This window comes from Acinonyx jubatus, chromosome D1 (assembly GCF_027475565.1).
Source record: "Acinonyx jubatus isolate Ajub_Pintada_27869175 chromosome D1, VMU_Ajub_asm_v1.0, whole genome shotgun sequence".
Taxonomy (NCBI): domain Eukaryota; kingdom Metazoa; phylum Chordata; class Mammalia; order Carnivora; family Felidae; genus Acinonyx; species Acinonyx jubatus.
The window spans coordinates 54,576,185-54,596,899 of record NC_069390.1 but is presented as its reverse complement, the minus strand read 5'-3'; the positions used below and the strand labels follow the sequence as shown (position 1 = coordinate 54,596,899).

Sequence of the window (20,715 nt, the reverse complement as noted above, 5' to 3'; positions counted from 1 at the left end):
TGAGCCCTCCCATTGGTTGGCGATGATCATGCGGTGGAGGTGGGGCCGGAAGCCAGGATTGCGGCGGTAGCTGCGGGGCTCTGGGAAGGGATAGGCAGGGCGGCGGGTGGCTGCTCGCTGGATGCAGCCACGGGTCATGTGACCGGAAGGGCTCCCGACGGACGCCGTCCCTCCTCGGCGCGGCCTGAGCGCCCGGCCCGACCCCGGCCATGGGGTGCTGCTACAGCAGCGAGAACGAGGACTCGGACCAGGTGCGGCCGCGGCGGGCGAGGCTCGGGAATGAGGGCTGAGAGGCTAGGGCGTGGGGCCCAGAAAAAAGCCTGCAGAAGAATGGGACTGTGGGCCTCACTTAGTACGGAGGCCGGGAGGGGACAGATTACGGAGGGGACGCTCGGCCGGGCTCCTATCCCTGTTAAAGCCCCAGCTTTCTCTACACAGTCTCCGCTTTGGGGTGTGCAGGCAGCCCCTGTCCCGCTCGTTCCCACCCCTTTCATGTTATCCTATCTTTAAACCTTTATAGCCTTCAGAATCCTCAGCCTCGGTCCTTGGGAAACACTGTCTCCCAAGCTTCCTGTGCTTTTTCTGTGCTTGTATGAGCGGGCTTTGTGAATCCATTCTAGAGATGGGTAAGCTGAGGCTCAGAGTTAGCTTTTCCTAACATGAATCAGGAATCTATGTATCTTCTCAGTCCCTCGAGTTGGAGAAGGAAGGTCACTGCGGTTTGGGGTCAGAGAAGGCCTCTGGAAGTAGGTGGCATTTGAGTTGACCAGTAAAGAATTTATTAGAGACCATGACATCAAGACGTTTTGGGGAAGCAACAAAACGGGTTTACTTTGGCTGTATTGGATTAGAGAGGTGGGATGAGAGCTCAGTTTGACCTGCCTCGGTGCAGTTTTTGCCTGGGGCCTGCGGGTTCCTTTAGCTAGAGGGGTGCTTGCCCTGGGAATTTGACTGTAGACCTGATCCCTTTGCAGAAAGGATTAGGCTGGGAAGATTGTGCAGTTTTAAGTTCTTCCTCTTCCCCTTGGTGCATTCTCACTTCTCCCTACATCTTAATCTCTGACCTGCCTGCCTGATCTCCTTTTAGGAGTGGGGAGACCTTCCCAAGGATGAAGTCTCAAGCTCTTGCCTCTAAGCTTGGGTCCAACATGTGTTGGGTTTCAACACATTCTAGACACACAGAAGACAGAAGGATTTCAGCAAGTAGTTCACAGTCTGGTGGAGAGATGGTCACAGAAGTGGATTATATTATTGGTATTTGGGAAGTCGGTCTTTCCCCAGTGACTCACATGAAACTATTTTGGGTTAAGAACTTAAGGTTAGGAAAATGCCCTTTGTTTGAGAGGCATGGGTGTCTCCTGGGCCTCATTAATTCTCCAAACCCCCCAATGAACACATATTCCTATTTCCTGTGCCTTACACCTTAGGCATACATCATGTCCGCTATCCCTCACTTCACACCAGCCTCTTAGAGGAGACAGTATTCCTGCCTAGTGGGAAAACTGTGGCCTAGTGGAAAATTGTCTCCTAAAGGATAACACGAACTCTTGCAGGGAATGAGTTAAGAAGGGTTAGGGCCTTCTCAGAAAGGATACCAGCTTCTAGCTGGGAGAGCTGGGTTTGTTGATCTCCTGAACTTTCATCTTCTTGACAGGCTCTCACTTCTGTTTCTAACCCCCAGAGAGGTGCTCAGTCAGTGCTGGGTGATTTGAGCCTTCATGTGGCAAAGGTCTACAAGCCATTCGCTATCCCAAAATCCCTTTCTCAGCTCTTGGGCAGTCCCCTCCCCCACTTTAATCTCTGCTCCTTTGTTACAATAAAAAGAAATAAATGACACATTTTCAAAGACTTTTTATAGTTCTCTCATTTGACGTTTGCCAAACATTTGTCATATAGGTGTAGGTTATGTACTTAAAGGTAAGGGAAAAGTTCAGAGAGGCTAAGATATTTAGCCAAAGATACAAAGCTGAGTAATGCTGTAGTCAACGTATCTTGATACCAAGCCATGTGCTTTATCCATTGGGCCAAGATATTCTTTTCAGCTATGCCCATACACCAGGTGACTACTCGTGGACAGACCATGTATATGTGTCTGTGCTGGAGTAGATAGTGAAAGCCTGACTTCTGGATTGACACTGACTCAGGGACAAACCTTGGTGTGAAACACTTCCTCCATGCTTCACTTGCCCTTGGGGGTGGGGTGATGTTATTTGTTCACTCTGATTGGGGGTAGCCTGGCCTCTTTTGGGAGTCTAGGTCTCAGGAAAACGTCGTTGTTCTTGAAGAATCCGCTTAGACATGGGGGACAGGGGAGACTGCCCTGTCCTATAGGAAGATCTGTCTGAAGTAGGGCTGGGAGAAGGACAGCACACAGGAAGCAAATTCAGGGTTCATTATGGAGCCAGCTTTCCTTTGAGATAGTTTGATCTTTAGCAACCATTTTGTCCTTCTAGCCCTTGAATACTTAGTCTGTGTTTTGAGGAGGAGGAAGGTATGTCTAGGAGTTGGGAGGTGATAGGACAGAGTCCCACAGCTTTTGTCTCATGCTGTTGGGAACTGAAGACGCTTGGCAACCTAGACTTGAGAAGGAAGAGTATTGTGAAAAGGCTTGGCCTGCGTAGGGTGGGGCAGGCGAGCAGGAGGAAGTGGCCCTCTGTAAGGAGAGTTGTGGAGTTGGGGGCAGGGGAACTGGGAGCCCACAGTGGGAAGGTCTATGGTAGGAACTGAGATCTGCCTGGAGTGGAGCACTGGTGGTCTGGTACTAAGGGTTGGTGAGTCAGCATTAGGCAGGATGGGCCCCCTTGTCTTTGGCTTTGTCCTGGGCACCCTTGCTCTTTATGGCTTGGATAGATACCCAGCAGGCCTGCTTATCCAATTTGTAGCTGACATAAAGCCAGCAGGGATTTGCAGCTGATAGGCTCAAGGCAGGGTCATATTCAGAGAGACTGCAGTAGATTAGAATAGGGCTGGAATAGGACCAGGGAGACTTGGTTTGGCCCCATGTTAGTTCTGGGGGTTGTGATTATTGGCTTAAGCTAGCAGTAACAGAACTACTGAAAATTAACAAACCACAAGAATAGAAGTGTGGTGACTTGGCAAGGGAGGGAACAGCTGCACTGTTCGGGTCAGGTTTCACCAGGTGCACCAAGTTTGGTTCTGGGAGTCATATACAAAGAAAGCATTAGAGAAGAGTGAACACCTGAGAGTAGAAGGGACCTGTCCTCTAGGAAGGGGGCACACTTGGACTGTGTGACCCAGAGGCTGGGACTCTTGCCCTGAGATTACATGAGGAATATAATTGTCTGGCCTCACGGGGCCTCCATCCTAGGAGCAGACAGCCTTTCTGGGAAGGGCCTGGTCTGGGGGATCAGGAGGGCCATTCTTGGGCTCCTGACTCCCATCAGTTTCTAGACCTTACTCCTCTGGCTTCCAGCTTCCAGTATTCTTTCTCATCAGGTGCTAGACTGTTTGCTGAAGCTCCAGAGTGGTTATTGAGTACATGCTTTGTGTCTCTGTCCATCTTTTCAGGGTCTCTAGGGCTGCTTGGATTTACTTTAATTCATCCTAGACCCACAACTCAGCTGAGCTCCGAAGGGCAGGCAGGACTGAGCCTTATCTGACATTCCATACACTTCAGCACTTGGGATATTTTTTGGTGCTTAAAAGTCATAGCTGGGCTGAAAGGAGAGCCCAAGAAAGGCAGGTTGGACTAAAGGCTCCAGGTTTGGGGTGCCTGGGTGGCTCTGTCGGTTGAGTGTCTGACTCTTGATTTTGGTTCCAGTCATGATCCTAGGGTTGTGAAATCCAGCCCCACATCAGCTCCAGCCCCAAATTGGGCTCCGTGCTGAGTGTTGAGCCTGCTTAAGATCCTCTGTCTCTCTTTCTTTCTGCCCCTCTCCCTTGCTAGCATGTGTGCTCTCTCTCAAATAAGTAAGTAAGTAAGTAAATAAATAAATCTAACTAAAGGCTCCGGGGCTGACTTCTCCTCCATGGCCTTTCCCAGGACCGAGAGGAGCGGAAACTGCTGCTGGACCCTAGCAGCCCCCCTACCAAAGCCCTCAATGGAGCTGAGCCCAACTACCACAGCCTGCCTTCCACTCGCACAGATGAGCAGGCCCTGCTCTCCTCCATTCTTGCTAAGACAGCCAGGTGAGCACTGCAGGACCAAGCCTGGGCAGAGCTTTCTCCATCCATGTTAAAAGCTGGGATAGGGGGACTGGGCCCAGGACATGGGGGATGGGACAAGGTCAGTGGTGAGAGGTGCTTCTAGGCCTGGGCTTGCTCCAGGGGGGAGGCAGGGACATGGTGTCAGATAGCTCTGGAATTGGGACTTGGCAGTGAGTCCTGTGTATCCCTCTTAAAGCACCTGTCATGTTCCCTCTGCCTCCTCTCCCCAAAGCAACATCATTGACGTGTCTGCTGCGGACTCCCAGGGCATGGAGCAGCATGAGTACATGGACCGGGCAAGGCAGTACAGGTGAGACCTGGCCAGCTTGCATCCTTCCCTCAGGCTACTTGGGTCCCTCCCTGCCCCTCGATCCCTTATCCAGCTTTGGAGTCCGAGCCCCAGTCCAGGCTCCTTGTTTGGGTGTGGCCCAGGAGACTGACAACAAATCTCTCTGGTACCTCAGCAGATGTGCATGTCGGCCCTGTTTTCCCCATGGCCTTCAAGGGTGCGGAGGCCAAGGGAGGTGGGCCTGGAGTGAGTTTGTGGTGAGCAGAGGCCACCGTCACCCTGCTTCTCTGGCCTGAGGGAGTGAGACTTCCCCGAGCCGGGCTGGACTGGGCAGAGCAGACTGGCCTGACTGCCCACCCCATCCTCCCTCTTGGCCAGCACCCGCTTGGCTGTGCTGAGCAGCAGCCTGACCCACTGGAAGAAGCTGCCACCGCTGCCATCTCTCACCAGCCAGCCCCACCAAGTGCTGGCCAGCGAGCCCATCCCCTTCTCCGACTTACAGCAGGTGAGCCACCCCTTGGCCCGCCCCTGCTCATCCTTCCTGCACTGCCCAGGCTGTGGCAGAGAGTTCGCCCTCTCCATCTCAGAGGCAGTAGGGAAGTGGAGTTAGAGAGCCTGGTAGCTCAAGTACCTTGCTCACTCTCACCTCTCTTACTTTGTGTCTTCTCCTCTCCACCTTTGTTCTTTTTCTCCCCTTTGTTCTTTTCCATCTTTCCCATTCCTGCCTTTCTCTTTGGCTTCCTATCCCCCATCATCCCCTCCTCTCTCGCCACCCAATCCACCTCCCTGGCTTTTTGGATCTCCCTTCTCACTGCCTCTCTCTGTTCCTCTCCTCCCTGGTCCCTCTGTCTCAGGTCTCCAGGATAGCTGCTTATGCCTACAGTGCACTTTCTCAGATCCGAGTGGATGCAAAAGAGGAGCTGGTTGTACAGTTTGGGATCCCATGAAGAGAGGGATCCTTGGGACAGCTCTTCTCCTCTCTTCACCCGTCTCCACCCTGCCTCTCCTGGCCCCCAACCTCACTGCGGCTCATACAGTACCCTAACCTGCTACTAATCACAGAGAAGAGTGTGGAGGAGGAGAAGAAGCTGGAAGGCTGGAAGCCTGAGCAAGTGAGGATGGAGCAAGGGAGGGTAGAACCATTTGGGACTGGCGTTCAAAGCCCTGGCCAGGGATGGGGTGGGGGTCAAAAGATTAGGGCGTAGTAGGTCTTCACTGTCACTGGGAAGGTGGAGGTACCACTGTGAGAGAGTGATCCTTAGGGGGCCTGTGGGGGCCCCCTTCCCATCCTTTCTCTTGGCCTCACTCCTGCCCCCCTCTCCCTGACTTGGTGCTCACATGCACCTCAGTAGGGTTTGTGACCAGGGTCTGGACGAGCTTGAATCTGAATGAATTGAGTTTGTATATCTAGCACCCTGGGTTTTTACATGTTTGGGGTTTTGTTTTGGTTTGTCACCCTCGATAAAGGAAGTGTATTCATCTGTGTGCTGGCTGCAGCCCGTCTGTCCTGCCCACCACCCTGATACTACTTCTGGTCTGTGAGCAGTGAGATGGATGCGGGGGGTGGGGGGGGTGGGGGGGGTGGGGGATGTCTTCTAGGGGCATTAAGAGGAATCCAGGAGATAAGGGTTCAGGGTTCCCCGGTCTTAGCCAGAACTTGGCCTGGGCTAACGTCAGATTGGATAAGACCATGCTTGTCCTTTCTTGGTGATGGGAACACTGTCAAAACTGAACAGACTTGAATCTGAGGCAGCTCTTGCTGTTGGGGCCCTGCCTCAAATTCAGTGGAATTACCAACAAGCCCAGGGTTGGGGGATAAAGGCAGACCAAGAATACTTGATATGGAGCCAGCAAGCCAATGTTTTCAAGCAGAAGATTCCCTTTATCAAATGAAATCTCAAGCAGAATCCCGACATGTAAGACAGAGCAGAAATACCCTGATCTGATCGAAGTGGGGGGTTCAAAGATCACAGCCTGTCGTCTTCTCTGAGGGATCTCCACAGAAACTTGGCACTCTGTGAAACAGCTCTAACCCCAGCATGTCTGAATTGAAGAGTAAAGAAAGGGCTCAGAGAGGTAAGTCTCCCAAGGACATACCAGTAAACCCAGGTCCCCCATGTCCCAGGTGTTGCAACAGGCCTTTTCCTTCACTGCCTCCCTCTTTCAGCCAAATAACACTGGAGCTACTGACAAGTGCCTGAGTTGGAGGACGTTTTTACATGACACAGGTGACTTCGCACCTGCTCAACTGCTCAAATTGTTTATTGTTAAACCAAACTGACCATCCTCTCAGGACTGCTGGGGCCTGAGAACCTCAGAGTGCATTCTGCTTGATCCGGAACTTCTTGGGCTTGATGTTCATGCGCTTCCACACTTCAGCTGTGGTGCGGTCTGCCTTGGTGACCCCGCTGAAGTCGAATGTGGTGATACGGGGCAGGGTGCACAGCACATATTGCCTGTGGGGAAGACTCAGGCTGGGGGCCAACCCTGCACCAGAACCTCCTTCCCCCTCCACCAGTTGCCACTATCTCCCCTAATTGCAAGGAATGGAGGAACTTAAGTATAATTTGGGGGATGACAGAGTTTCTCCTGATAGGCAAGAAATGCCTAAAGGTCTCTACTCCTTTCCCTGTCCCAGCATGGCAGAATAATGGTGTTGGACTTCTTATCTTCCCACCTCCTTTCCCCCTCAGGGGAGCCCAGCCCAGGGGCAGGGCGCTCACCTATACCCCTTCTCTTCCTCTATGGGGTTCCCATGGAGTGTCAGGCTCCGGAGTCGAGGGAGGACAGCCAGCTTGTTCACTTCTCCCAGGCGCTGGATGCTGTTGCCATGGAGATAGAGGACACTGAGGTTGAAGAAAGTTGTCAGGACCTGTTGAGGGAAGGAAACCAAAAGCCAGAATGGACAGGGTCCTGGATCTGTGCTCAGGACTGGCTTGTGGGCAAAGAAGGAAGAGTTTGAGAAACAACTTGATTTCCAGTCTATGCCATTCCGCTGCAGCCACTGCAGACAACTCCAACCTACTTTTCATTTAGCTTTGAAGGGCTAACACACATTGACACAGAGCTATGATCTAAGGTGCAGGAGATATGATCCTGGTTCCTAGCATAGCCACTGACTTGCCAGGTGCCTGGGCTCTCCTGCCTCTCCTTGAGCCTTAGCTGGCCCTACACTGAAGGCCTTTTCATCTTTAGTGATTTAAGATTCTTTCACAACAGGGGACGGGGTACAGAACATCATGCTAGGTACAAAAGAGAAGCTTTCAAATAGTAGTTAAATTGGGATCTCTACACCTGGGGAATAGTTACCAAGTCATTCTCTAGCTGCTGTCCCTCTGATAGGGATCCTGGACAAGAAAGGGCCAGTTCTGTTTATTTCTTAAAATTTGAGTGTGAGTTCATGGAAGATCAGTGCTGCAGTCTAGCTATCTCTTCCACAAAAGAACTCAGCACAAGGCACAGGGGGTGCCAGATAACAAGAGCTGTGGTTTTAGTGCAGCCTGCTATGTTCCAGTTGTTTTTCATAATTCTCATTTAATCCTTACAAAACCTTTATGATGCTGGCATATGCTCTCCATTTTTTCAGACAGGGATGCTGACATTTTGAAAGGTTGGGTGTCTTGCTCAAAGTCACACAGTAAGATCTAGGATTTGAACCTACATCTCTCTGAGCCCACAGCCATGTACTTTGTACCGTACCACACTGCCTCATTACTTCTTTGATAATATGTGGGAAGTAGAGAGGCTGGGAGCTAGAAAAGGTGGGATCAGGCCCATCCTGACTGGACTCTCAGGGCTGGGTACTCACAGGGTCAATTGAAGTCAGGTCGTTGAAGGATAGATCGATCCAGGCCAAGTTCTCTGGATGCTCCAGAAGCAGTGAAACCACATGGCTGAAATCTTTCAGGTCATTGAGGACATTGTTGTTCAGCCACAGGGACTGGGTCAGTGACTTCCCTGACTTTGAGTGCCTTAGTGGTCGTAGCCCTGTTCTTGGCTCCTCGCTTGTCAGATCTGTGGGGACAAAGTAAGACTTGGGTTATCATTTTTGCTTTTCTGTCTTAGCATTGGGAAGGGACAGAGCTGGGTGGATTTGTAGCCTAAGCTATAGCTGGAGGGGCTAGCAGGACCATAGCTCCATGCTTGAGTCTAGTATGACTCTACCAATAGTCAGTCCAGGACCCTGTCCCATAGGCCCCAGGAATCCAAATAAGCTTGGACTGATGGTCAAAGACTTCCCATCCCAAACTCTTGGTTTGGGTCACATGGTCCCCTCATGTCTATCATATCATTGGGTCCTTTGTGTACCACCCCTGTTTGAGGGGTTGAGGGAGGCAAAATCACTCTTAATTTTATGGAAGTTAAGAACCCAGAGTTGTCAGGCTCGAACCGAGACGATAGCACAAAATCTAGACTTATCCGCTGGTGGAGCCCATAGCATTCACTAAAGTACAACACATTCTGATGTCCTCTCTCTCGCGTTAATATTGAGCAACTGTGTATGTGCCAGATACTGGATATATAGCAGTAAACAAAATGAGAGATGGTCTATGCCAAACTCTGTATGAGTAACAGGGCAGGGATGAAGCAGTTGTTTGTGCCTTGGAGGAGCTCATACCAGCAAGATGAAAACAGACTGGCAATGTAACAGCAACAGAACTATGAAGTGGGGCTCCTAACATAGTCTGGGAACTTAGGGAAGTTGAAACCTGCGATGGAACTCAGTGGATCAGGAGACATTAACCAAGTAAAGGGTGGAAAGGGTGAGAACAGCATGACAGGAGAAGAGGCATGAGGTGTGGAACAGTGTGTATATATGGGCATGTGCTGCACAAGGTGGGCAAGGGGGAAAAAGACAAGGAGCTTTGAATGCCAGGCTGAGTGTTTTGGACTTTATCCTGTGGGCAATGGGAAGCCAGTGGAGGGTTTAAGCAAATGAGGTGATTCAAATCTTTCAATGTAGAAGATCTTTTTTTTTTAAGTTTATTTATTTTTGAGAGAGAGTGAACACATGCAAATGGGGAGGGGCAGAGAGAGAGAGAGGGAGAGAGAATCCCAAGGAGGCTCCACACTGTCAGTGGGAAGCCCAATGCAGGGCTTGAACCCAGGAACCATAGATAATGACCTGAGCTAAAGTTGGATGCTTTACCAACTGAGCCACCCAGGAGCCCCTCATTCTTTTTTTTTTTTTTTTTAATTTATGTATTTTGAGAGAGAGATACTACATGAGATACTACTAAAGAGAGGGAGGGAGAGAGTGAGAATCCCAAGCAGACTCTGCATTGTCAGTGCACAGTCGGATGTGGGGCTTGAACTCATGAACTGTGAGATAGGGATCCTAGATAAGAAATTTTATTTCTTAAAATTTGAGCCTGAGTTCATGAAAAATCAGTGCTGTAGTTTAGCTACCTCTTCCACAAAAGAACTCAGTACAAGGCACAGTTGGTGCCTGATAATAAGAGCTATGATTTTACTGAGCCGAAGTCAAGAGTCGGACGCTTAACTGAGCCACCCAGGTGCCCTACAGAAAGATCATCCTGAAGCTTTAGTGTGGAGTATGGATTAAAGGGAGTGGATGGGACTGAGGACCGATGTGGCTCTTTCAGTCATCCAGACAAGAGATGAAGTGGAACAGAAAATCAACATGACTTGATGATTGATTGGATGTTAAGAGTAGAAGAATAATCAAGGCTAGTGCCCAGTTTCTTGTTTGTGTGAATGATAAGGAATTAGAAAGATAGAAACTGGGGTTGGAAGGCTTGGCCTTGGTGTGTGTCTGAGGTTCCTGTAGCACAAAAAGGTGGAGAAGCCAAGTAAGCAGCTGAATATGAAAGTCTGATGCTCAGGAAAGAGATGAGAATCATTAGCATAGAAGGTGTACAAGTTAGAGAAATAGATGAGATTCCACACGAGTGAGGGTAGAGAGAAGGGACAAGGAGGAAGGGGAGTCTATTAAATAGTAATGAATAATCGGAGGGAGAACCTCGAGAAGATAATTTTACAGATGCTTGGGGAATCCATAGTTTATAAGTGTGAGTTTCAGGAGATAAGGTCTGAAAACTAATTTCGGCAACTCAGAAGCTCCTTGTGACCTTGGTGAGGACTATTTCAATGAAATGACGAGGGCCTGGGGACGAAGCTAGATTGGACTGAGTTCAAGGGTGAAGGCACGGTTCAGGAAATCTAAGCAGGTAGTGTAAACAACACCCTCAGAAAGTTTGGTTAAGGAGGAGAGAGAATAGGGAACACTAATTTTACAATCCATCTGTATAGGCCCCCACTCACGTTTTGACAAATGAGGTCAAAGAAAGGACAGGCCCTGCCCAAATTCATGGTGGCAGAGCCAGAACCAGATACCAGCTATGGCTGAGGTGACTACATTTTTCCTGTTCTCCCTAAGCCCTTCATTACTTGTCAAAACCTGCCTCAGGGGAAGTAAGTATTTAGGGTTTGCTGAGCCTGGCCAGCTGTTGTCACTCCCCTCAACTCTCACTGGACATGCTTCCTCCCTTCCCATCCCCTCCTCCCAGTGTTAACTTCCTCTCCTCCTCTGCTGCACATCCAGCAGCATCCACCAGATGGCTCTCTGCCTTAATGCTGGAGTGAGCAGGAAGTTGGGGGGAGGTGGCAGAAGGGCACTAGAGCAGAGTGCTCCAGCTCATGAATAAACTCCTTATCCTGTCCCCTCCCCACCACCATATCCCAAGAACCCCCAATGAAATGACACAGCTGAATAAAAGGGTTAAAATAAACCCATATGGATTAGCATCCAGTCTGATGAGGCAGCAGCTTGAGGAATGCCACCAAGCATGGGCTGATCTCTAGCTCAGAATTAGCCACTAGCAGGACTGTGCTGCCTAAAACTTGAGGCTCCTATTGGGGCTGCTGGCATCAAGGGTGGAATGGGGTATCCCGCTGCTACATACTTCTGTTCCCTTAGACTCCACCACGGTAGTGCACTGCTTGAGGATCTGTTGAAGCTGCCTTGTTCAGAGTAGGCCAAGGCAGGTCTGGAAAACAGACCACAAATATCAGTGCCCAAAGAACTGTGGAGTGTTCAGCCCCAGGAAGACTGGGGAAAATGTGATCCTGTCTTCATATCTCTGAAAGATTGCTGTGCAACTTTTCCACGTGTCTCTAGAGGGTGGGAGCTAGTTTGATGATAACTTCTTTGCATCATTCCTCACCTCATAATGGGAGGGGTTGGTAAGTGGGTGTCATAGGGGACTCCCTTACCACTGGAGGTTCACGAGCGAGCAGAAGTTAGAGGACTTTGGGTTGGATGTGGTCTAAAGTCCCTGCCATTTCAAAGTCTATAATCCATCTATCGATTACTTCAAGCAAATAGTTTATCAAGTACTCCTAAACTCTTTCCACAAGTTCTGTGGAACCAGAGGGCCTTTGATGCACCTGTCTTTTTCTCCTCCTTACAACACACAGCAAGGAGCACAATGCCTGGCATGTGTGTATACACACGTGCTTACTAAATAGGTGCTCAGTAAATATTAGTGATTCAATGAAAGGGCATCTGTACAGATCATGGTTTGTGCTGTGTGGTTATTCTTGGTTGTAGTAGATTGTCCCCTTATTCTGAGGGTTCCATAGAGGACAAAGCTATTCCCCACTCAGCTATTCCCTTATTTGTCACCTCAGCTATCTTGTACATGACCATTACAGCTCAAACCCTTGTGAAACACAGACTATATCAATTAAGAGTGATGCAGTGCCCAATAAAGATCATGGTAGGTGAGTGTATGTCCATGACAGAACATGAGTTACCACTGTGGCTGGTGGGAGCCCAGTAGTGCCCTAAACACAAGCCAAGGCTAGTACCTCCTGGATAACTATTTGCCTTTTTTCCGAGCTTAAAATTAGTCACCAATTGCCTATGTGAGAAAACCAAAGCCAGATACTGGGGCTAGGATATGTGGGTGCCAGCATGTATTCTGTGAGGGCAGATGGCAAAATCTAGGGACAGCAGAATTCCCTTGGGAAGAAGCCTATTCTCCTGAGAATATGATTCTCTCTCTCTCTTTCTGTCCCTTCCTGAAGAGTATGAGCCACCTATTTACAAGGACATTGAATAACAAAATGGGAATGAGCATGGGCAGTGCTGAAACCTGAAATAAGTATGGGTGATGATGGAATAAACTTGATATGACTGGAATGAATATAAGATATTTGTCAATAAATATTTAAACTGGAAACATGCCCATTGTTAATAACGAGACCTTGCATGTTTTACCAGTGATCAGAATAGGCTTGTGTCCTTAGAGGAGAGAGGGTTCTGCTTGTGTTTTCATTAGTTTTTTCGTCTCTTCAGGTAAAAACAGGAGAATAAAACCATTGGCTGATAGACTGGTTTCCCAATTTTCTTCCACCTGACTTTACTGTTGTAGGCTGGCTTCTTTCAAAGAGGATCAATTATCCCTCCCACTCCTACCACCTCTTCCTACCACCTCCCTACCCCTACTCCTCCCCAAAACAACAAAATTGCAAGCATACAGGAATTTAGGCTTTTAAGTAGAAGACTGGTTTCTCCCTGGGGACCATACCCAGCCTGTTGCTATGGTGAGTGGAGTGCTATACTCTGTGGGCTGACCTTGGATCACATGGATGCTTCGGAAGGAGTAGTCAAGAGGGGGCTCTTGCACTGAAGTGTTCATATAGTCCTCTTTGCTCATAGCTCAGGCCATCGTTTGTCAGGTGTAAGCACTGGCCCTGGGAGTCCGGGTTCAGCCTGGGAGGACAGAGAAGGACTGGTGTTGCAGGTACAAGGGGCATAGGCCTTCTGGTATCCCCATAGCCTTCCACCCTTCCTTTCTATACTCTACCACTCAAGGCTTGCCTGGCTGCATTTCTATTTTAAGATATTAAGCATGGTTCCTTGCATTTGTAGGGCACCTTCCTACTTCTCAGAGAACTTTTACATCCCTTAGAGCTCATTGATAATTGTAACACCCATTTCTCTTTCTACACAAAGAAACTGAGACCCCAGGATGAAAGCACTTGCCGAAAGTTAAGCCAATGAGTCAGTGTGGACTGCAATCATAGCCTCCTGCATCCTACTCTGAGCCCCACTTTGTGCTACTCCATAGTAGTTACCATGGAGGCTGTCTTGGTACCTACACTCTGGTGACATCAACTGGGCTATTCTATTGCTTAACAAACTCCTGAGCACCTGCATTGGATGAGGTGTCTGACAGCCTTTTGCAGTCTGACCAGCTGGGGACTTGTTACCTCTGCTCAGCTTGTCTGTCAGCGCCATTTCCTTTCCATAGGCCCTATGTCTGTCAGCCCCATTTCCTTTCAATAGACTCTATTTTCAGCCACATCCCGAATACAGTCATATGTATATAAACACATACACATAAAACCAGAGTCTACTTCAGTCACTCACCTGTCACTGATGCCTGAAACTCCACCATTAGGGATTCATTCCTTTGGGTTCAGGGATTGTTCCCTGTTAAAATGGAAATACCCCTTGAGAGGGGTGAACAGAGTGTTATCAGTCATTTACAATGTGGTGTGAATTGTTTTATTAGATCCTTTCCAATTCCAATGAACTCAAACAGAAATTTTCAAGAGACTGGAGAGAGCCATGAGAATACTACTCACCTGGGAAGAAGAGAGCTGAACACACTTTACACCAAGGGGTTTTGAATGTGACACATACAAACAAAAGACAAATAGACCAACAAGTGCACGTCCCAGTCAGCCTCCCCTTCCTCATTGCTTCCACTGCCATCATCGCCTTTGCAGTTACTATACTTCATCTGCTTTCCAGAAGGATTTGAGGTAGTTTACAACAACAATACATGCATAAAACGGGATGATTTACGGAACAGAGCTGTTCAACTGAAATATAACGAACACTGCAAATGCAGGCCACATACATAATTTTTTTCAAGTATATAGTTTAAAATTTTCTAGTAGCCATGAAAAGTCAAGAGAAACAGATGAAGCTTAATCTATTTAATCCAATATATCCAAAATATTCAACATATAATTGATATTAATAATTGAGACATTTTACACTTAACATAGCACGTCCTGGTGGACATGCTACCTGTCAAGTGCTCAACAGCCACGGATGACTAGTGGCAAATGGAAACATGGAAGAGAAAGGTTAGAAGGCAAATTAAAGAAGAAAGGAGAGAGATGTATCTAACAATTAGGAAACGGCCTATGTTATCTCTGAAATTCCTGGCAGCCAAAGTAAAAAGGGAAACCTTAGGATATGGAGTTCTCATCATTTGATTCAAAGAAGCAAACAGGTTGTACGCAGAAAATTAAATCCGTGCATTCTATTAAAATGAAATTTCCCTTAAAAACCATGGACTTGATAGCTTATAATTCAACTTAATACAGTTCAAGTAAATTCCTTTTTTTGGTGATTTCACGTGTGTAGAAGAATGGAAACTGAATGACGTCTTCCTCTCAAAAAGCAGCAGTCTCAACTGAGCTTCGTGGAAGTGCCACCTTGAGTCACTTCACAGCTGAATTCTCTTGTTAAATTGGAACTGGTGGGTTGATTAGGGAGACCAGAATCTTTTAGGTATCAAATCAACAGACAGACAACAAAGAACACATGTTTTTCCAGACACAGGAACCTGGCTTGTGTTCTCACTGAGACAGAGAAGCCCATTCCACTTGAGCACCTACAACAGGTTCGATGCCTTTGAGAGATTGGATAATTTTCTCAAAGTCCTGGGTTGGGACCCCAGAGTTCTGCACTACTGGACGTGGATTTTAGCTTAGAATATTTAAGGGCAGAATTTTGTCATTAGTTTCCTTGACCATCGAGAACCTCACTCAGAATTTTGTGTTGCACCAGCTCCTGATGCATTTTTCTGGATGCGTTAGTATTAAACATGGGGCCCCAAGTAGTTAGGTAAATTGCCAGGTGGAGAGGGTTATTACTCTTCTCCATTTAAATAGTAGCCCAGGCTGTGAGCTGGCACTAAATTTTGTTCATCATCTGACACAGAACCTGGCTTACAACAGGCGCTCGAGAAATATTCGTGGGAGGAATGAATGAGAAACTGCCAAATACAAGGATTTCTGTTTTGGGAGTGTTGATGCTAAGCTGTTCTTTCTAACAATTGGCTCCCAGGTTCAGCTATTTCAGTCCACACCTCGTTCACAGTAAGAAACTCGATTCAATTCTGCAAACATTTGTGGAGTGGCTGCTGCCCTGTACCTGACCAGAAGGAATGAAGCCAAGATAGTAAATAACAGAACCCTGTCTGTCATGGGCACAGAAAAGCCTGCTAGGATTCCATCGATTGTGGCAAACCAGCCCACATCAAGTTCTAAGAAATAGCTGCCTATTTAGTGAATGTTAATCATGTTTCAGTTCCCAAGCCTAGTGTACCCTCTGATGAAGCCTGTCTTTCCAGAAAAAAATTGATCAATGTGTCCTATAGATTGATTCCCTTGATTGTTCCTATTCATGGTCTGCCTTGTATCTCTCCTTTTTTCCCTATAACTCTGTAGTTCTATCCACTTTCATGCTGGGCTCAGCCATATGACTTGCCTTGACCAATGGGATGTTGGTAAATATGAAACTAACAGAAGCTTAAAGAGAGGGCATGCCCTCTTGCTCTTTACCTGTGCCAAGAGAAAATGGCTAGCCTACTGGTGGGATGTGAGAAACGTGCAGGTGAGATACATTCAGAGAGCTAGTGTTCCCACCTGAGGCCATCCTAGACTAGCCAATAGCCAGCTTATACCAAGTCAAGTTCAGGATAGTCACACAACCCACAGGTGCCTGCAGACACATTAATGAGCTGAGCCAAGACCAGAAGAAACATAGCTGACTGAAAGACTTGGAAGCAATAATAAATGTGTATTGTTTTAAGCTATATGTTTTAAAGTATGGTTTTGGATAGTTTGCTATACAGCAATAGCTAACTGATACATACCTGTATTATACTTTGAACAAAATTTTATCGCAGCCTGTTTCCTCATCTGTAAAATGGAGACAAACCTATTTTGAGTGCTGTTCTATGTCCTGCAGCAGGTGCTTAATACATAGAAGCAGTTGTATTCTCTGTACATTTCTTTATAAACTACTTCCTATTCCTTCCTTGTAAGCTCAAGGGCAGGGACAGAAATCAGACTTCTTTCTCTCTTCCCACCATTACTCTGCACTGAGCCTAGCAAAGAATGGGTATTCACTAAAGGCTTGATGAACAAATGGATAATGGAAAAATGAAGGAAGAAATGAATTGCGTCTTCAGGTGTCACATGGTAAATCTGGCTGCTGGGTAGGTATACCCAAACTGACAAAAACCTGAGGCTGCCTTGCTCACTTCAGTGGCTGCGTTTTTGGAGTCTGTCTTTCCCAGCTGCTATTCTGCCTCATAATCAGTCAGATCACAGTGCCTTCCTCATTTATCCAGGTTAACTTGACAAATGACAGTTTTAGAGGAATACTTGTCTTGTTTTGGAATTTTTCTCTTCCAAAATAGAAATATCTTTTACTTTATCTTTAATTTTAAAAGTTAACATGATAGCTGAATAAAGTCAAACAACATAGAGAAGTACATCAAGTAGAAACTAAAAGTCTATGATTTGATGCATACTGATTTTATACTGAAATATGGTTGTCCTTGTAATGTTAGCTAACAATGTATTTTTTTCTCTTTAAATTATTGTAGACTCTATGGGTACCTGGGTGGCTCAGTCTGTTAAGCATCTGACTCTTGGTTGCAGCTCAAGTCATGATCTCATGGTTCATGAAACCAAGTCCTGCATTGGGCTCTGCACTGACAGCGTGGAGCCTACTTGGGATATTCTCTCCCTCTCTCTCTCTCTCTCTCTCTCTCTGTCTCTGTCTCTCCCCCACTCTCTCTTTCAAAATAAATAAACTTAAAAAAATGTTGTAGACTCTCACCCTTTTAATAACTGTAGAGTATTTCACAGAATTTGTGTGTATCCTACTTTATTTACTTAATTTAACTTTAACCAATCCTAGGTTGATGGAAATTTGTTTTCAGTTTCTGGAAATTACAACAATTGGAGTTTGATTTGTTGATAGCCTATTCCTTCCCTCTCAGGTAAGTAGCAACACAATGGCATAAGAAGCTTTGGGAATAATCAGATGAGATCTGATAAGAGACTAAATGGCCTGGCCTAGAGAGGGTTTCTGGTCAGGGACTACAGGTGGAAGAAAAGTCAAAGAATGGCATGAAAAGTCTACCACATACTCTAGTGGGAGGTTATACTTCCAGGTGCCATAGGGAAGTCCAAGATTCAACCTAGCTCCTGCCTACCTCTCTACTGCCATCGTTTCTCCTCATCTCTAATTCTGCAGCCCAGCTAATACACCTACTTGAATTAAGTTCCTTGCACCTGCCACTGGGTTGCCACACATCTACCTTCCTCTGCTTGGAATACAGTTTCTCTCTCCTTTTGCCTTGCTACTTCTTTATGGCCCAGTTCAGGTATCACCTTTTGAGCCTATATATACGCTCCAGTCTGGATGTGGAACTTCTCTTCTGGACTCATATACTTACTGCCATGGTAGCACTCCTAAGATTATCTGTTTACCATCTGTATGTCCATAAACTCCACCAGGGCAGGAACCATGTTTTTCTCATATGCCAAAGTGGTGGCAAGTAGTAGGTGCTTAATCAGTACGTAAAAATCATAACAACGATGGGTCGCCTGGGTGGCTTAGTCGGTTAAGCATCTGGCTCTTGATTTTGGCTCAGGACATGATCTCACAGTTCATGGGTTTGCATCCCTCATAGGGCTCTGCACTGATAGCATGAAGCCTGCTTGGAATTCTTTCTCTCCCTCTCTCTCTCTGTCCCTCCCCTGTGCACAGATGTGTGCTCTCTCTAAATAATAAACACTTAAAAAAAATTGCAGGGCACCTGGGTGGCTCAGTTGGTTAAGCATCTGGCTTCATCTCAGGTCATGATCTCATGGTCTGTTAGTTTGAGCTTCACATCGGGCTCTCTGCTGTCAGCACAGAGCCCATTTCAGATCCTCTGTTTCTTCCCTTCTCTGCCCCTCCTCCACTCATTCTCTCTCCTCTCAAAAACAAGCATTTAAAAAATTTTTAAAAATGCAACAGTAATAATACTATAACGGAGAGGGACACGAGCTTGTATAATTGAAGGATTTGACCCTGGTCTGAGCAGTCAGAGAAGACCTTCCAAAGAAGTGATTGAGAAAACTGAAGGATGAACATTCCAGGCAGAAAAAATAGCATGTGCAAAAGCTCTATGGTGAAAGATTACCTGGAAATCAACGTTGAAGACCTCAAAGAAGGCTATATAACTAGAGAGGAGAAAGGGATATATATTAGACTGGGGGCTGGAGAGGTAGACAGGAGCCTGGCTGAGATGTTGTTTGATGCTAAGACCAATAGGAAGGCACAGGTATATTTTTAAATGGGGTTGGTGGTAGTGAACAAAATCACATTTGTGGTTTGAAGGATTACTCTGGCTGCAGCATGCAAAATGGCTGGGAAGGAAGGCAGGAAGGATGTGATGGTAGCTAGGACCAGAGAGAAGTCCTATTTAAGAAGTAAAGCTGACAGAACTTTGAGATGGATGTGAAATAGAAGTTGTATTAAGGATAGCTCTTGTGTTTTTGGCTTCCATAATGTTGGACAGAGGTGAGAACATGGTAAGAAATCCAGGCTTGGAGTACATAGAGATGATCCATTGCAGATGTGTTGAGTTTGGATTGTCTGTGAGATACACGAAGATGTTGGAAGAAGCAATTGGCTAGATAGACCTGGAGCTTAGAGATGAGTGCTGGGCTGGGGACACATACTTGTGTACATCTGTGTACAGGTGGTGAATGAGGTGGATTAGAATACCAAAGAGAATACGGAGGTGTGAAGTGGGCCTAGAACCAAGCCTGGAGGGACTGTAAGATAGTAAGTGGACCAGCCACCTAGAAGCCAGCCAGAAGCCAGCTATTCATGGCAGCATCAGATGTGGATGTTGCATTAGCCAGATAATTTCCTGTTTAGTTTTGTTAAATCTGTTTGATTCCCATTGTCTTCAGTCTTTCTAGTTCCTTTTCCCCATTTAAGCTCTCAAGGAAGATTTGGACTCATTCTGCCTGAAGTGTAAATACCCCAATGTAGGCCATAAAGGCTTCTTTTCTCTGAGGCAGTTCAATCTACTCCAGCTGGAAGCTGGAGAACTGGGGATCTATCTAGTCTTAGCTGTCACTGACTTGTGTGGCCTCAGGCAAGTTACTGCTCCTCTTTGGGTTTCAGTTTTCCAATCTGTAAAATGGGAATAAATATCCTTGACTCACAAAATTCAAGAGACTGGATGTGAAAGTGCTGGTAAGTTGCCAAAGGTAATCCATCATGAAGACTGTAAAAGGAATGAAACTCTAACAGTAGAGCTCCAAGAAACAGACCATAGTGGAGGTAAAGAGAGAAGAGATAATTTAGGGACAGGACCCCCCCCCCCCCGCCCCCCAATGACTCTGTGTGGGAAGATGCTGCTGACTCAGAAGGAGGCTGTATTCTAGGATTTTCCTGCTTGTAAGGAAAGAGACACTTCAAGCCTCATACAGCTCCAGTATTAGGGCCTGTAGTTTACTTCTGTCCTGAAGAGGTCTCAGTTCATCAAAGGAAAAATCAACCCATTTTCTGAGGGCGTTTCAGATCTCCCAGTGTCAGGGATTTGAAGCATTCGTATTGGGGAGCGGGGACCTAGGTTTGTGATGGGGGATGTTCTTAAGCGCCCCCAAATCTGTAAATCTGTATGGGTATGTATCTCGGTGCCCTTTCCTCCCCTCCCCGCTCCGGTCTATTCCATATGGACGTTGTGTCTTGTTTGTTGTTAAAGGGGTAAAGGGTGTGTGCGGGGGTATCTCAGGTCCCCGAGAAAGGAAATTCCTTAATCTTTCTGTGTGTTCCTCTCCTCTCTATAGAGAGCGAATTGTTCCTTTGAGTGAATTTCCTGTTTTCCCGCCCGACTCACCCGCCGTTGCTTTCCCTCCAGCTCGGCGTCCCACTACCCATTGCTTCCTCAGCCTAACTCCATAGTAACTACCTTCGCTACCGCGACTCGGCTAAGCGCCGAAAGTGCTGCCTGATGCCTACCGGGAGTTGTAGTTCGCCGGGGGGCGGGCCTCCGAAGCCGCGGGAGGTGCTGGGATTTGTGGTTTTCTTTGCTTTCAAGTCGCGGCCGGCTTCCGGAAGTAGTGACACCGCTTCTCTCTTCCCAGTGGTCTTCACACTTCCTTTTCCCGGGTCCTGAAGCGTGCCCTTG

At 47.1% G+C, this 20,715-nt stretch overlaps 2 protein-coding genes across 5 annotated transcripts; one reads left to right on the top strand and one right to left on the bottom strand.

The window, feature by feature from the left end:
- Positions 1–55: 55 nt before the first annotated feature.
- LAMTOR1 (late endosomal/lysosomal adaptor, MAPK and MTOR activator 1) lies at positions 56–5,941 on the top strand. Its single transcript, XM_015067630.3, has 5 exons — positions 56–251; positions 4,004–4,149; positions 4,400–4,477; positions 4,835–4,961; positions 5,311–5,941. Exons 1-5 carry the CDS (start codon positions 210–212, stop codon positions 5,401–5,403), a joined length of 486 nt encoding a protein of 161 aa, XP_014923116.2. The 5' UTR covers positions 56–209; the 3' UTR covers positions 5,404–5,941.
- Positions 5,942–6,654: 713 nt separating this feature from the next.
- On the bottom strand, positions 6,655–20,687 carry LRRC51 (leucine rich repeat containing 51). 4 transcript variants are annotated; one of them, XM_015067629.3, is made up of 6 exons: positions 20,425–20,516; positions 13,857–13,919; positions 13,059–13,196; positions 8,265–8,470; positions 7,180–7,328; positions 6,655–6,912 (listed from the first exon to the last, which is right to left on the bottom strand). In XM_015067629.3, the coding sequence occupies exons 3-6, from the start codon at positions 13,138–13,140 to the stop codon at positions 6,771–6,773; spliced, it is 579 nt and encodes a 192-aa protein (XP_014923115.1). In that variant the 5' UTR covers positions 13,141–13,196; positions 13,857–13,919; positions 20,425–20,516; the 3' UTR covers positions 6,655–6,770. The 4 variants fall into 4 exon arrangements, with proteins under 4 accessions (XP_014923115.1, XP_026895535.1, XP_014923109.1 ...); XM_027039734.2 differs by lacking the exons at positions 13,857–13,919; positions 20,425–20,516 and adding an exon at positions 20,547–20,687; XM_015067623.3 differs by lacking the exon at positions 20,425–20,516 and having other exon boundaries at positions 13,857–14,015.
- Positions 20,688–20,715: the final 28 nt, after the last annotated feature.